The 14,006-nt window shown below is 33.9% G+C and overlaps 1 protein-coding gene across 1 annotated transcript; it reads right to left on the reverse strand.

The window, feature by feature from the left end:
• Positions 1-315: 315 nt before the first annotated feature.
• On the reverse strand, positions 316-8,837 carry LOC149772844 (mitochondrial import inner membrane translocase subunit Tim22-like). Its single transcript, XM_089947209.1, has 4 exons — positions 8,556-8,837; positions 5,575-5,762; positions 2,989-3,061; positions 316-484 (listed from the first exon to the last, which is right to left on the reverse strand). Exons 1-4 carry the CDS (start codon positions 8,812-8,814, stop codon positions 405-407), a joined length of 600 nt encoding a protein of 199 aa, XP_089803335.1. The 5' UTR covers positions 8,815-8,837; the 3' UTR covers positions 316-404.
• Positions 8,838-14,006: the final 5,169 nt, after the last annotated feature.

Here is a 14,006-nt window from a genome sequence, read left to right on the forward strand (position 1 = left end):
TGATAGTTTTAGTGTATAAATGGATGCACAAACAATGTAAAAAGATTGTTGTATGACTCGGATTGAAATATCTGATTAAGAGGCACTTGTCTAAAATTGATGAAAACTATAGCATACTGACAAAGAACACATACAAAGAAGATCTGGCTTGTTCAAAGTACAAAAAGGAGCAGTACTTGTAAAGGGAGTCATTTTAAGCAAGCCTCAAGGCACTTCATATTAAATGCATATTTGTTGCTCAAAAAGATTTTTGCAGAGAAGTATCATTATAGGGGTTGGGATGGAAAATAAATAAGTTGAAAGAAAAATACAAAATCAAATGAATAAGTTGTATTCATACAAATATGTACAATATATTTTACAATTATTTATGTTCAGTGGGATATTTTACAATATTTACAAGTTTAAAATCTGAAGTAATAGTCTATAGCTAGAGAGAAAAGTGCAAATCCTGCTGCACCAGCCAGTCCTGCCTTCAAACCAGCTGAAATGGAGGAAAAATGAGACATTAACAAAAAATCTGCACTATAGCTGCAAGTCCACATTTACTCAGTTATTCTTTCCTGTTACAAAATCCATGCTAACTGGGATGGTCGAGAATTGGACCTTTAATACAATGGTTACAGGTTCAATATGCACAAAGGTTCGCCTGGGTTAGCTGCCTTGGTGTATACCTTGAAAAGGCACTCAGCTCTTTTTTCCTCTGTATTATAGCCAATAATATGTTTAAAGCCTTGTAATACCAAACAAACAATGAACCAACCCTGACTATGAATGGCCCTACACACCCTCTTAGCCCTGCTCATAAATATACCTCCTCATCTGATTGGTTAAAACTGAATCTATCATAAAACAACATTAGCATTAAAATACATGTACATGGACAGGATCAATCCCATTGTTATAACGTTGCTAGTTTAGATTCTACAAATACTTCTATAGATACACACTGATGAAATTGAGAACAGGTTTAACTAACATAGCTTTTGACCGTATTTTTCATGAAAACTTAAAGAAAAAGGAAAAAAACCTAATCTGGGATCAAATCAAGCATGCAATATTGAGATGAGTAACAACTGCTCAATAAGATGATTTTCTCAAGTCAAATAAGGACTCCATTTTCTCAAGTCAAATAAGGACTTCATTTTCTCAAGTCAAATAAGGACTTCATTTTCTAAAGTCAAATAAGGACTTCATTTTCTGGAGTTAAACAATGGCTTGGTTACCTCAAGTTACATAAGGGTGTGGTTTTCTCAAGTCAAATAAGGACATCATTTTCTGGAGTTAAACAATGGCTTGGTTACCTGAAGTTACATAAGGGTGTGGTTTTCTCAAGTTCAATAAGGACTTGGTTTTCTCGAGTTAAACAATTATATTTATGTGCATGACAGTCTATGCTGAAAATGCAAGTTATACAACTTGAAAATATTGTAAAACAAAAGTAACAATGAAATCAAAATCCTGATAAACTCATTTCATGTAATGCTTCTACATTTTTTCTTTTTATTGTGTATGCAATTTTGGTGATATGTAAATTTAAAATCATACAATACTGAAAGATCTTTTTATTATTTGGAGTTAACAATTTCTGCCACGTTTTAAACATTGTAATATCTCTTTTTTCTGTTTCTGAAAACTTTAAAAATTTATTCGCTCAGACAATCAAGTACTAAACATTTGTACTCACCCATGAAATAAAATCTTGAAACAGTCACTCACCCATGAAATAAACTTTCTAAACACCCTCCTAGTCAAGCAAGGCCTAAATATTTGTACTCGCCTAATGAAATAAAATCTAGAAACATTCACTCACTCTTGAAACAATATCTCTAAACTTGTACTTGTCCAGTCAAGCAAGTACTATACATTTGTACTCACCCATGAGATAAACTCTACAAACATTCAGTCAAAAAGTTCCAAACATCTTTACTCACCCATGAAATAAAATCTTTAAACATTCACTCACCCAGTCAAGCAAGGCCTAAACATTTGTACTCACCTGTGTAATAAACTCTCTAAAACCACCCATCCATACAAATAAGGCGAAATATTTGTGCTCACCCATGAAATAAAATCTTGAAACATTCACTCACCCTGTCAGGCAAGGCCTAAACATTTGTGCTCACCCATGTAATAAACTATCTAAACACCCAGTCAGGCAAAGCCTAAAGATTTGTACTCACCCCTGAAATACAATCTCTAGTCACTCACCCAGTCAAACAAGTACTAAACATTTGCATTTACCGATGAAATAAACTAAACATTCAGTCAAGCAAGTAGTAAATATCTGAGCTCACCCAAGAAAATAAAATCTTTAAACATTCACTCACCCAGTCCATCAAGTAAAAACATTTGTACTCACCCATGAAATAAAATCTCTAGTCACTCATCCAGTCCAGCAAGTAAAAAACATTTGTACTCACCCATCAAATAAAATCTCTAGTCATTCACCCAGTCCAGCAAGTAACAAACATTTGTACTCACCCATCAAATAAAATCTCTAGTCACTCACCCAGTCTAGCAAGTAAAAAGCATTTGTACTCACCCATGAAATAAAATCTCTAGTCACTCACCCAGTCCAGGAAGTAAAAACATTTGTACTCACCCATCAAATAAAATCTCTAGTCACTCACCCAATCCAGCAAGTAAAAACATTTGTACTCAACCAGGAAATAAAAAATCCTTAAACATTCACTCACCCAGCACTACTGTACATTTTGAAGAATCTAAACTCAGAATCAAGAACTTTTCAAGGTAGCCACCAGAACTCAAGTGCTTTTCAAGGTAGCCACCATAACTCAAGTGCTTTTCAAGGTAGCCACCAGAACTCAAGTGCTTTTCAAGGTAGCCACCAGAACTCAAGAGCTTTTCAAGGTAGCCACCAGAACTCAAGTGCTTTTCAAGGTAGCCACCAGAACTCAAGTGCTTTTCAAGGTTGCCACCAGAATTCAAGTGCTATTCAAACATGTGTAAAAACTGGGCCCTTACCTCTGAATCCAATAAGCCCTCCCACAATTCCACCCGCTATTGGTCCATTTTTCAGTTCACTTTTTCCTCTATACTGAAACCAAAGATAAAAATACATTTAAAGAAGACAGATCCTATTTATCCTGGATGAAAGTTTGATTCTTAGAAATACATGTACAGTGTATTACTAAACCCATCAATGCTGACTTCTCTATTGGCATAGTATTTAGAGCATCTGCCGAGGATACAGGAGGTTGGGGGTTTGATCCCCTGCCTATTCATACCAAATACTTTAAAAAAATTGTACTAATAGCTGCCTCGCTTGGCGCTCAGCATTAAGAGGTTAGTGTTAGGACTGATCGTCCTGGTTTCAGGATAATGTGACTGGGTAGGACATCAAGCTACAGGTCTGTGGCATGATGCCCCAGTTCTAGACATCACTATAAACTGCCACACTGCATACATCATAGCGATATCACTGAAAAATTGTTAAAGCTATGTTAAATATCCAAATCACACACACACCAACAATGCTGAAAATTAAATTTAACATATAAAAGATATACTGATCCAGGAGGCATTTACTTACAAACAGTGTCATACACCAATTATCTCCATATAATCCATTATTGTTTTGGTAATTATTATCAGTACCAGACCATACTAATCCATATGTGTCAAATGTTCATTGTCTATTAATTAACCAGAGTAAATACTAGAATAACAACTCTGAGTGAATCCTTAAAGAAATAAATCTTTTCCTTGTATCAAAATACCAAAATAACAGTGGTTTCTTTGATCTTCGATTTGGTCTTCTGATGCCCTCTGATCTAGCAGTACATTCTTACTGGTCTGTTGAAGAATGGGTATTTTTGTATGGAGCATACAACAGTTGTTTCTACTGGCTGACTGTAACTAAAGGGCATGGCAAGTTTTGAAATGAACCAACTATAACTGATGATAAATACACTACAGGATAAAATATGAACATAATTTCAATACTTGATGTAAAAGTGTAGAAGCCCCTTTTTTCAAAAGGTTAAGTGCAACCTGTATTTTTGAAAATACTTGCTTCTAGTGAATATGTGTGTGTGGGAGAGAGAGACAGAGACTGGCAGATGACACAACATTGTGTCAGCTTGCAAGATTGTATGTGACAAGTTTTTATTTGTAGCTTTTGGAGACAGAAAAAAATATGGGATGATTGTAAGCTGTATTGACAAGTTTTTATTTGTAGCTTTTGGAGACAGAAAAAAAATATGGGATGATTGTAAGCTGTATTGTTGAGTTACATGATAACTGATCAACCTGATGCACATGGGCACTACATTATATAATTATCAATCAATACCTCTTAATAAATAATTCATTCATATTTTTATTACAGTATCCACTGTGACAAGAACCACATGAGTATAACCTGTCACTTGCATGATACATGCAATTAAATATGCATAAAGCTTTGGCCTGGTTATTTCAGTTGACACCAGATCAAAGACAAAGATCTGATGGACAAAATTAAAATAGTAAGGCTACCAACAGGGACAAGACGCTGTCAAAAGGAAAATGAAATTATCTCCATCATCTATGAAATCACTTGTTATTCATACTCAAAAAATAAAGATAACAATCGAGTGGAGTACCATAAACTAGATTCCTAATAAAATGTTAATTTTATAAGAAAACATTGAATGGCATCTTAAAATGTGAGTTATACTGTGATGTTTTAGTAAAGATTAATTGTTGATCATATTGTTTAAGGCATGAAGCCAAGAACTTTATAATGAAGACATATCCAGGTAAAAACAATGCAAGCACTTAAAAAGATATTAAGATATTAAATAAGAATCAAATTCACTGAGACAATGACTGACATTTATAATTGAAAAGGACAAGTTTTGTATAGTTTATTGTTGTATTACTATAATGAACCAATAAGACTGATTCAACAATGGTTTGTGGACTTCACTTTAGCATGTATTGAAATATAATCTTTACTGGATAAAAAAAAATCAAAAAGCTTCCAAACTTATTTTTAATACATGCATGACCAATGCTTTTTTGCAGTAACCAACTAAATAAGTAGCACTCATTTATGATACTGTTAAAGGATTATGTATTGTAAAGGATACTGTTAATAAAATATTGAAGATCCTCTATTGACAACAAGAGATAATTTGCACCAATCATTATGTTTTCTTGTTGATAAAGAAGACAGAATGGTGTATTGATGAATGAGAATGATTCTCAATTGTATATACCGGTAAGCTGTCAAATTATTTTGTTTAAATAAATTGGTTGGGCAACCACAGTCATTTACCAGTTTACTGTGCAACCAGACAAATCTACTTGCCAACTAGATTTTCTACTGGATAACTTGATTTTCAAAGTTGGTTGGCTAGAGACAATCATGGATTTTCAAAAAATTTCTACCCCCAAACATGTAGATGCAAAATATTAAACAAATTCTTTCATTATTTGTTTAATCTTAGAATTTGGATATCAAACCATTAAGCTGTGAAAATCAAGCTGGCTGTCAAATACTCAATGCTACATTTAATTTTTCTCAATAATGAAAAAATATGATTAAAAAGAAGACTTTATTACTGTTTCAAGCAGACACTCTGTCCCAGCAAACATAGCTCCTAACACAGCAAAGTTCTTCCCATAGGACAGCATGCGTATCTTCATTTCTTTCAGCACAGCCTTTGTAGATGGCGGTTCTGTTGTAGTGTATGTAGACATTGGGTCTATACTGGCAGTGAAGATTCCAAAGAATGTCCCCACACCAAATCCTAATCATTGGGCAAAAATATAACAAGACTGCACAAATGTGAGAAGGATATTCTTTAATACAATGTACACATGTACAGGACCAACCCAAGGGGAAATGGCAAACTTTGCATTTGATACCCACCACCACCATTCATAATGCCCAGTGCTGGGGCACAAGTCACTACCTTTAGGGCTGATCCTGCATATGTGTAACTAGTTTTTAAAACAATATATGAATGCATTTTATGAACAAACAAAAATATAATACAAACAGAAAGAACTATCAATTAGCTAACAAATTTATTGCCCTTCCTATATGATTTTCCAATTACATCTTGACTATATTTGATGCCAAGCTCAAGGCTGCAGATAAACGTCATTCTTGGAAGACCGGCCAAGAAATATACTGATTCTAGTTCTGGAAAAGAGAAGAAAATCCTTAAGGTCTAAGAGATTTGTGGAATGAATCATGGAATTACACATTCCCAATGGCCATAAAACAAGAAAAAATGTGAACATATCTGAATGCACATGGTATCATGACTGTAGAAGGAAATGTTTTATCATAACCAGATGAACCCAGTACTTCAAAAGCTCAACATTCCAGATGCACAAGTCCTCAAAGAATCATGTATTTGCCTTTCAGGCACACCTGGGTAAGAACAAGAAAACTACCACACCAGAAGGACATTTAATAAAAGAAACATTGATGAAATTGATGAGGGTGATGGACAAAGACCATGAACTTTTGGCACTAAACCTGCAATGGAGAAATTTGTTTAAGAAAAAGTGGATGTAGTTTGTTGTGTTGCTTAAAAAAGAAATAAAATGTAAATGGAATATGTTCATATGTCACTTCTTTCAGTGTTGAAGCAAATTTATTTATCAGAAATGAAATTAAGCTAATTAAATTAGTGAAGTTTTTTTTTATAATGAAGCTCTTTCTCAATTCCTTTTAGCTGCATACAAAATCAAACAATAATTGTTGTTCTGAATTGCCATAAATTTCAATTATTTTATTCTACTACTAAATATCATAGCTGATGAGATTTATATCACAGACACAGCAATACCTGCTTAATGAGCTGTACGATTACAAGGAATCAAAGGTTTCATTATTGGGACTATAATTTTTAAGCCTGGGGACAATAACTCCAACATTTCAAATCCTAGTGAGAACCCTGAGTGACCTACTTATGTGATGAATGTGTGGTTTTCATCAAAATGCATTGCCACATCAAGTACAGTACAACCTGTCTTGAAAGACCACCCCTTCTGCCAAGTAATAATGGTCTCTCAAGAAAGGTGGTCTCTCATGACAGGTCATAACACTATATAATAAATAAATCCATGCATTGAGAATTTGGCCTACTATGAACAGACAGGTTACAGGAGAAATTAATGAAAACAATGAACAAATTTGGCATCAAAATGAATTATAAGCATCGCAGATTTAAAGCAATTAATATTAAAGTAAAGTAAAGATTAAGTACAAGTCAATTCTGATTGACCCTCAATGGATATAACATAAAAGTTTCTTTCATCTTTTCAATGTAGGTTTTCTCTGAATACCTTCAGCCGATTTTCACTGAAGAAACTGATCAGAAACTCTCTTTCAACTATATAACATCAGAAATGTTTCACAGTAGCATGTAACTTGTTACAACATTATAGTTCTATCCAATGTAAAAGAAAATTATTTTCACATAACCAACAAGAAAAGTTATGTATGTACATGAGCAATAAGAAATCTGGATGAACTTAATCTATTAAGAAGCATTTCTAATGTGTTGCCAACTACACTGTCTGTAATACAAAGGGCTATTGGTTATCTCCCCTTTGTTTTAGAGCCCACAAAATATCTTATTTTATTTATCAAGTTTCACTTAATATATTTTGCTGAAGTAAGTTTATAAACGTATACAAAAGGTTTTAATGATGGTCAAAATTCTGAGTTACATTTGATGAAAATTAATACTGGGTGGGGAAAAGGTAGGCCGATATCACCTGTTCATTAAAAGCTGCAATTATCTGCATACAAATTTGGCTGCACACATCGATGTATATTTTATACATTTACCAGTATTTCTTGTGGCTGTGTAGCTACCATTGACTGAAAGATTCTTTTGGTGACATGTAGATTTAATCTTTGGTGACTTGTAAAAATCCACCTGGAATAGCACAACCATTTCTCCTGTGACCATTTTGAATTTTGCACTTGATATGGCTGTTACCAATTACCGGTATGTGTCTAAAGTGTATGCGGGTTTACATGCAGAAAAATTGCATATTTTAATGAACAGATGATATCAGACCCACAACATCGTCCATCAGTATCAACACAGATTTGTGGGATTGATTTACCGGACTAGGGAAAAGGGTACTTATATTCCTCAAAAGACTGCAGACAAATGTGACTTACTATACCCTTCATTCTTCGTCCTAGTTAAAAGTGAAGCTATACCCATGTTTTGTACAACAATAAAGAGTTTTAGATTATATTCATTTTCCTACAATATTGTAGAACAATGCTAAAATTCTGAAAACTCGTAAAACGTAATTTTTGCCTGGGTGTGTGTGCATACGACCATTCAATTCTGATGGTGGAATCACAACAGATATCATAACAGTTCCAATTTGATGTTTACCGTTGAAAAATTGTTTGATGTAATTGCAAAAACTCTTAATTCAATATTGAATAATTTATTATTGTCTTATGTGTAGAATGTGGATATTCACAATATACTGCAATACGTAGCTACTTTTTAATGAGGCTAAATATCATAAAAGACAATAATTTTCAAAATATTTACCCACGACACAACTTGCAACTGATTTAAACAAACAGCTCTCGAAAAATGAACCAATAATGATCTCCTGTCGACTCTTGGGAAGCTGTCCTGGGATAGTTCCTAGGGGCGCAAACATACTCCTTCGCTGCTTTTTCTCCCCAATAACATGTCCAACGATATGGCTGAAGTTTTCAACATCGCTGGGACGCAGTGCCGGAACTGAATTTCCGTCATTGGATCTGTAAGGCAGACTCACATTGCTTCCCAAGGGCGCAGCCATTGGAATGACGTCATTAGAATTTGGCTATTAATAATATTAACAGTGATACGGAGGCCGAGACAGAACACCCAAATTATGGAATTTGTCTGTGTTTTTTGGGGGGTTTTTTGGGAGGGGGTTGTATGTTTAATTAAAATTAAAACTCTTACAAATAAATATTGTTTATTGGTCTTATTTCAGTCATACTAGTTTTATTAAACTGATTCCCTTCTTTAATAGCCGATGACGCATTAGCGCGGAATGCCGATCTTTGACCTTTTGAATTGAACGCTTTTGAATCTGACGAAACTCAGTACTGAGGTGTGAATTGCTACTGTTGAAATAGTTGCTGTGAAAATAGTTTAGTTTTGATTTCAACTGATTCTTAACACCTTGCTACAAAATTATTTTCTTACAATCTATGACATCATAGTTGATTTTTATGTAAATGCAGGACGAATGCTGTGTACATGCGCATTGTGCAAAGAAACCATATTCCAGCTCTAATTCAGTTAAAGCAGTTAGAATAAATAAATACCATACGATTTTCACCGTGTATAAGTCCGACACATAATGTTTTTGTCTTTTTTCGGCGGGGAAGGGGCGATTTTTGCCTGATGCCAACTTTTGGTATTTCAAAGCTAATGAAAAGTTCTTCAAACCGTTGTATTTTTGTCCTTTAATTTTTCATAGCGAACGTTGTATTCCTATAAGATTTTGTAAAAATGTATACTTAATATACATTGAAAATTATAAATCACATTTCTATACGTTTAATTACTTTGGCACGACAAAATACCATACAGCATATCGTTTAAGATGGATTTGTTTGGATTTACAGTAATGGAAACTCGAATAATATTTGAATCATTTAATTTTACAGATGATATATAACGCTGGATTTTGTATTTTTACTGTGTAACTTTCATCTGTATCGAGTTTGGAGACATTCACAGTCATCACCCAATTTCTCATGGTTGAAGTTTGTGTAAGTTCTCAAATGCGCACCAGTAGTAATGAACATTGATTACATTTGACAAAGGATTGCATACATTAGGTGCGAACTATCAAGGGTGACATTGTTCATCGTTCGAGTTCGAAGATGACGATGACTTCAGTAAATAGTTTTGGCTTCTGCGTGCACGTGATCGGCGTTAGCAAACGCGGGGCCCGATTTGGATCATTCTGGCAGGGCCCCCTGGATTTACGTTACACACCACCCACCCACCCCGTGAGCACGGCTTTTGGAAATCAAGTTTTATATGCTATTGAACTTAAAATTTTCTTCCATCGCTTTAAAACTACTTTCTGGCCCTGATTGTTGCCTTCATCTGTCAGTGGAACCTCGCACAGGAGATGCAGACTGAGTTTGCTTGATCAACTATACTTACATGCAAACTATCACAAGTTAAGGATAATCGTGTTTAAATACACGATGTATCCATATACACACTATCACACTCCTTTGTTGCTGCCTTGACCTGGAGTGTAATCAAATCCCCACAAATCATATTCTCGTGAATAATTGTCATACAAAATGTAAAACACTATATAATGTCTCTACCGTCCCTTTTACTATTCTCATAAGCCCTTTAATTTAACCCATGTAGTAAATAAATTTTAGTATTCGGAGAGATTATAGGACAGTGAGAATTAACACTAGTTTGTCCTTTTCATGGGCTTGTAGCGACAAGACGGACACCGCATGTTAAACAAGGTCAAGGTCAATACTTTATTGTAACAAAGCAAATTTAACACTAAGTCGCCACTGTGAAATGTATAGAGAACAAATTATTGTCTTAAAATTGGTTCATAGATTTTTATTTTTGTCACATGATATGTCTGTTAAAAATGTAACAGTGTATAGATCGATTCTCACTGGAAATATGAGCTTGTCAGCCTTGTAACTGAAATAAACAATGTCGTAAATTTCTCATGTAGGTCTGTGGTAAGCCTGTCTGGATGAAAATGCAACATGCGGATATGTCTGCTCTTGAACTGAACTGGATGGTATGCCGTAAGTTAATCAAACACATTTTATTAACCACTTGAAAAAGATGGGACCGAAAAATATAATCTAAATCCTTTATAATAAAAGCTAAATTCTCTTTCTCCTCTATAACTTCCCTATCGTCTCACTTTATTAATACAGTAAACGTTGTAGCAACCCTACTATTTCCTTATACACCCTTACCCTTCTATTTTAAAAACAACCTCCACCCCATTCATACATGGAAGATCGTAAAACAGGGGAATCAAATATCATTTAAATCTCTTGTGACTAGCAATACCTTCACCAGACCATCATCCTATGACTCCAATTATAAATTTGGTATATTCTAATTAGGTATACCCCTCTATAATGTCCTTACTACCCTCTTTTTTCAAGAAACAAAAAGGAAAAAACAATACCATCCCTCATACCGGCTAAGGCATAAGTCAAAATATTACATTCTTACAATCCCAATCTGATTAAAATCAGATCTACACTGTCATACGACCTCGTAAATATCATGTTATGTGACATGTGTTATTGCAATAATCACTAATTGTATTCGTCAATCAGATTAAATCTGATATCTTTGCGTTTCGGAAACTGAGGAGTGTGGAAAAAGGGCATAAATGTGTGCAGAACTATTTAAATCTCCTTCAGAGTTTTGAAAGCTGGATTTCCATTGGTTAATTCAAAGGTCACCAGAACATGACCCCTAAGCGGTCGCTGTCTGATCTTCACGTAAGAGTGATTTTATTCCGATTGTTACAAACCCTACCTTGGACTTGAAATTTTGGTTTTATGCAGGTCTGGAGTAAACAATCGCGACTGTCTGTCATAGCAAATGGGCCATATTCAGGTCATAAATTGATGCCAGTAATTGCAACCTATAGACTATTATATTTTGTCTGACTTTTCCGACAAAGTCAGGTCAATTGTTGACAAATATGTTTTGCGTCAGATATTAAAGACACTGTAAAGAACTCTTGTTCATAGGATAATATTGTGTCCAGGTAAATTTCATATTGATTTTAATCTATTAGACGGAATAGGATTCTCTACGTAATTGTCATTAAAATAATAAAATAAAACAGTGGCAAACAGTCATACATATAATTATATTGTTAGAAAGGATATACAATATATCAATTTTTTTAAAAATATATTAATGTAAAAAAATTACACAATTTTATATAGTCCATTGCCATTAAGGCCATTAGGATACAAAGTATCTAACTTATGAATCCAATAAGTTTCTTTCCTGAGCCTTCCACTTCGCCATGCACAATATCTATTGGCATTTTTGTAACTCAATTCTGTCTGGTTCATCTCAATATCTGCTCCAGAAACTTCAAAAAGTTCAAAACACAGCTGCTCAGATCATACTTAGAGTACCACGATCAGAGCACACCTCCCCGCTGCTCTGTACCCTACACTGGCTATCCATTTGATCCAGAATCAAACACAAAATTTGTTCTCTGTTCTAGTTTCACTGTCGGACTCTAGTCCAACATACCGATCCGACCTCATCCATGTGTAAACACCAGCAAGATACTTATGCTCCTCTTCTGACAGTCGTATACTCATTACTCCCACTATGAAAACAAAGTCATATGAACAGCGTTCTTTTGCATATCAGGGCCAGCAAGGTGGAATGAATTGCCCACTGACCTTAGACACAAAGATATAGTGATCACATTCAAGAGGGCCCTCAGAACTCACTTATTTCGACTGCATGCACAAACTTAAAGACCTAATAATGTTTCCTACCTTAAATATTCTCAGCATGGTTTTTTTTTAATGTTTTCTAACTTCATGGTGTTTGTTTTTGTAATCATATCATTATATGTTGTTTTTTATATTATCTTACAGGTGTTGTCTAATGTTGTAAAGCGCTTAGAGCTTCTAAAGATTAGGCGCTATACAAAGTCCTCATTATTATTATTATTATTATTATTATAAAAAAATCGAGTAGACAGTGATTCTTGGTTTAAGGTGTGTTGAAATATTAGAGAAAAACTGAGGATTGCTATAATTTTTATATGAAAGCGATGATTATTCATTCTCTTAGAAACTTGTTGAAGTGTTTGTCCAACATATTGCATGCTACATTTATTTTATACAGGTTATCAAATAAATCACATCAGTTGATATGCAGTTAGTATTTTAACGTAGAGAAAATACCTCTTTTGTATGAGCTCTATTGAAAGAAGTACTTTCTCTTATGTTTGTACGTTGAGAGCACCGGTGTCTGTTACATTTAGATGACGAAATTGTCTTTTTTATTTTCTATCTGTTTAGTTCTAATTAGAAAATCTTGCAAATTCTTCGGTCTTCTATAAGCGATAATTGGTTTATTTTTGTAAAGTGATTTCAGACTGGTTTTATTTGATAAATGTAGGAGACTATAATATTTATTAATTATACGATCTATACTAGGTAATGAAGGATTATATTGTATTGTGAAAGGAATTATATTTTTCTCTATTTTACATTCTGCTGTGTTTAAAGCCTCATACTGAGTAAGATTACGGGCTTTGTTCAGCGCAGAATCAATTATCTGTGTAGGATAATTTCTATTTTGGAAATATGTTTGTAATTTATTCAACGAATTTTGTAATTGACAATCATCTGAAATAATGCGTCGGTATCTTTTGGTCTGGATTCATAAGTTAGATACTTTGTATCCTAATGACCTTAATGCCAATGCACTATATAAAATTGTATGATTATAAAAAAAGTAATTTATTGTATATCCTTTATAACAATATAATTATATGTATGACTGTTTGTCTCTATTCTATTTTATTATTTTACTGATTCAGGTTTAGAAACTCGTGTATCTTTTAGATCGTGTTATATATATATATATATATATATATATATATATATATATATATATATATATATATATACTTGTTATGACGATGCATATCATTTATGACATTACGTAATGACGTAATTGTTATTTTAAAATAAAATACGTCGTCCGTTTCTTTCAAAACATTTCTTGCCTGAAGAAGCATAAATGCGAAACTAGTTGCACACAATTTTCGGCATTTATGTTTTTTCTCTCATTATCTCAATACATAAGTGTCATGCAATCTTGGACCGTCAGAAATACTTCAAAGAGACGGAATCCTATCTTTTTAGCTAAGTTAATGCCCGAGACACCTGACGCACGCACATTAAATTCAAAGGATGCCAGTAAATGAATCAG

The sequence above is a fragment of the Sinohyriopsis cumingii genome, unplaced genomic scaffold, assembly GCF_028554795.1.
Source record: "Sinohyriopsis cumingii isolate HCF-2022 unplaced genomic scaffold, ASM2855479v2 utg001101l, whole genome shotgun sequence".
Classification (NCBI taxonomy): Eukaryota; Metazoa; Mollusca; class Bivalvia; order Unionida; family Unionidae; genus Sinohyriopsis; species Sinohyriopsis cumingii.

Excerpts from the sequence above, each read along its gene's own strand:
- LOC149772844 (XM_089947209.1), bottom strand. The coding sequence starts at position 8,814 with ATGGCTGCGCCCTTGGGAAGCAATGTGAGTCTGCCTTACAGATCCAAT. Across the intron at positions 5,763-8,555 it reads AGTTGCAAGTTGTGTCGTGG|GATTTGGTGTGGGGACATTC; the intron begins GTAAATATTTTG and ends CCCAATGATTAG. Across the intron at positions 3,062-5,574 it reads CAGAGTGTCTGCTTGAAACA|TATAGAGGAAAAAGTGAACT; the intron begins GTAATAAAGTCT and ends CTTTGGTTTCAG.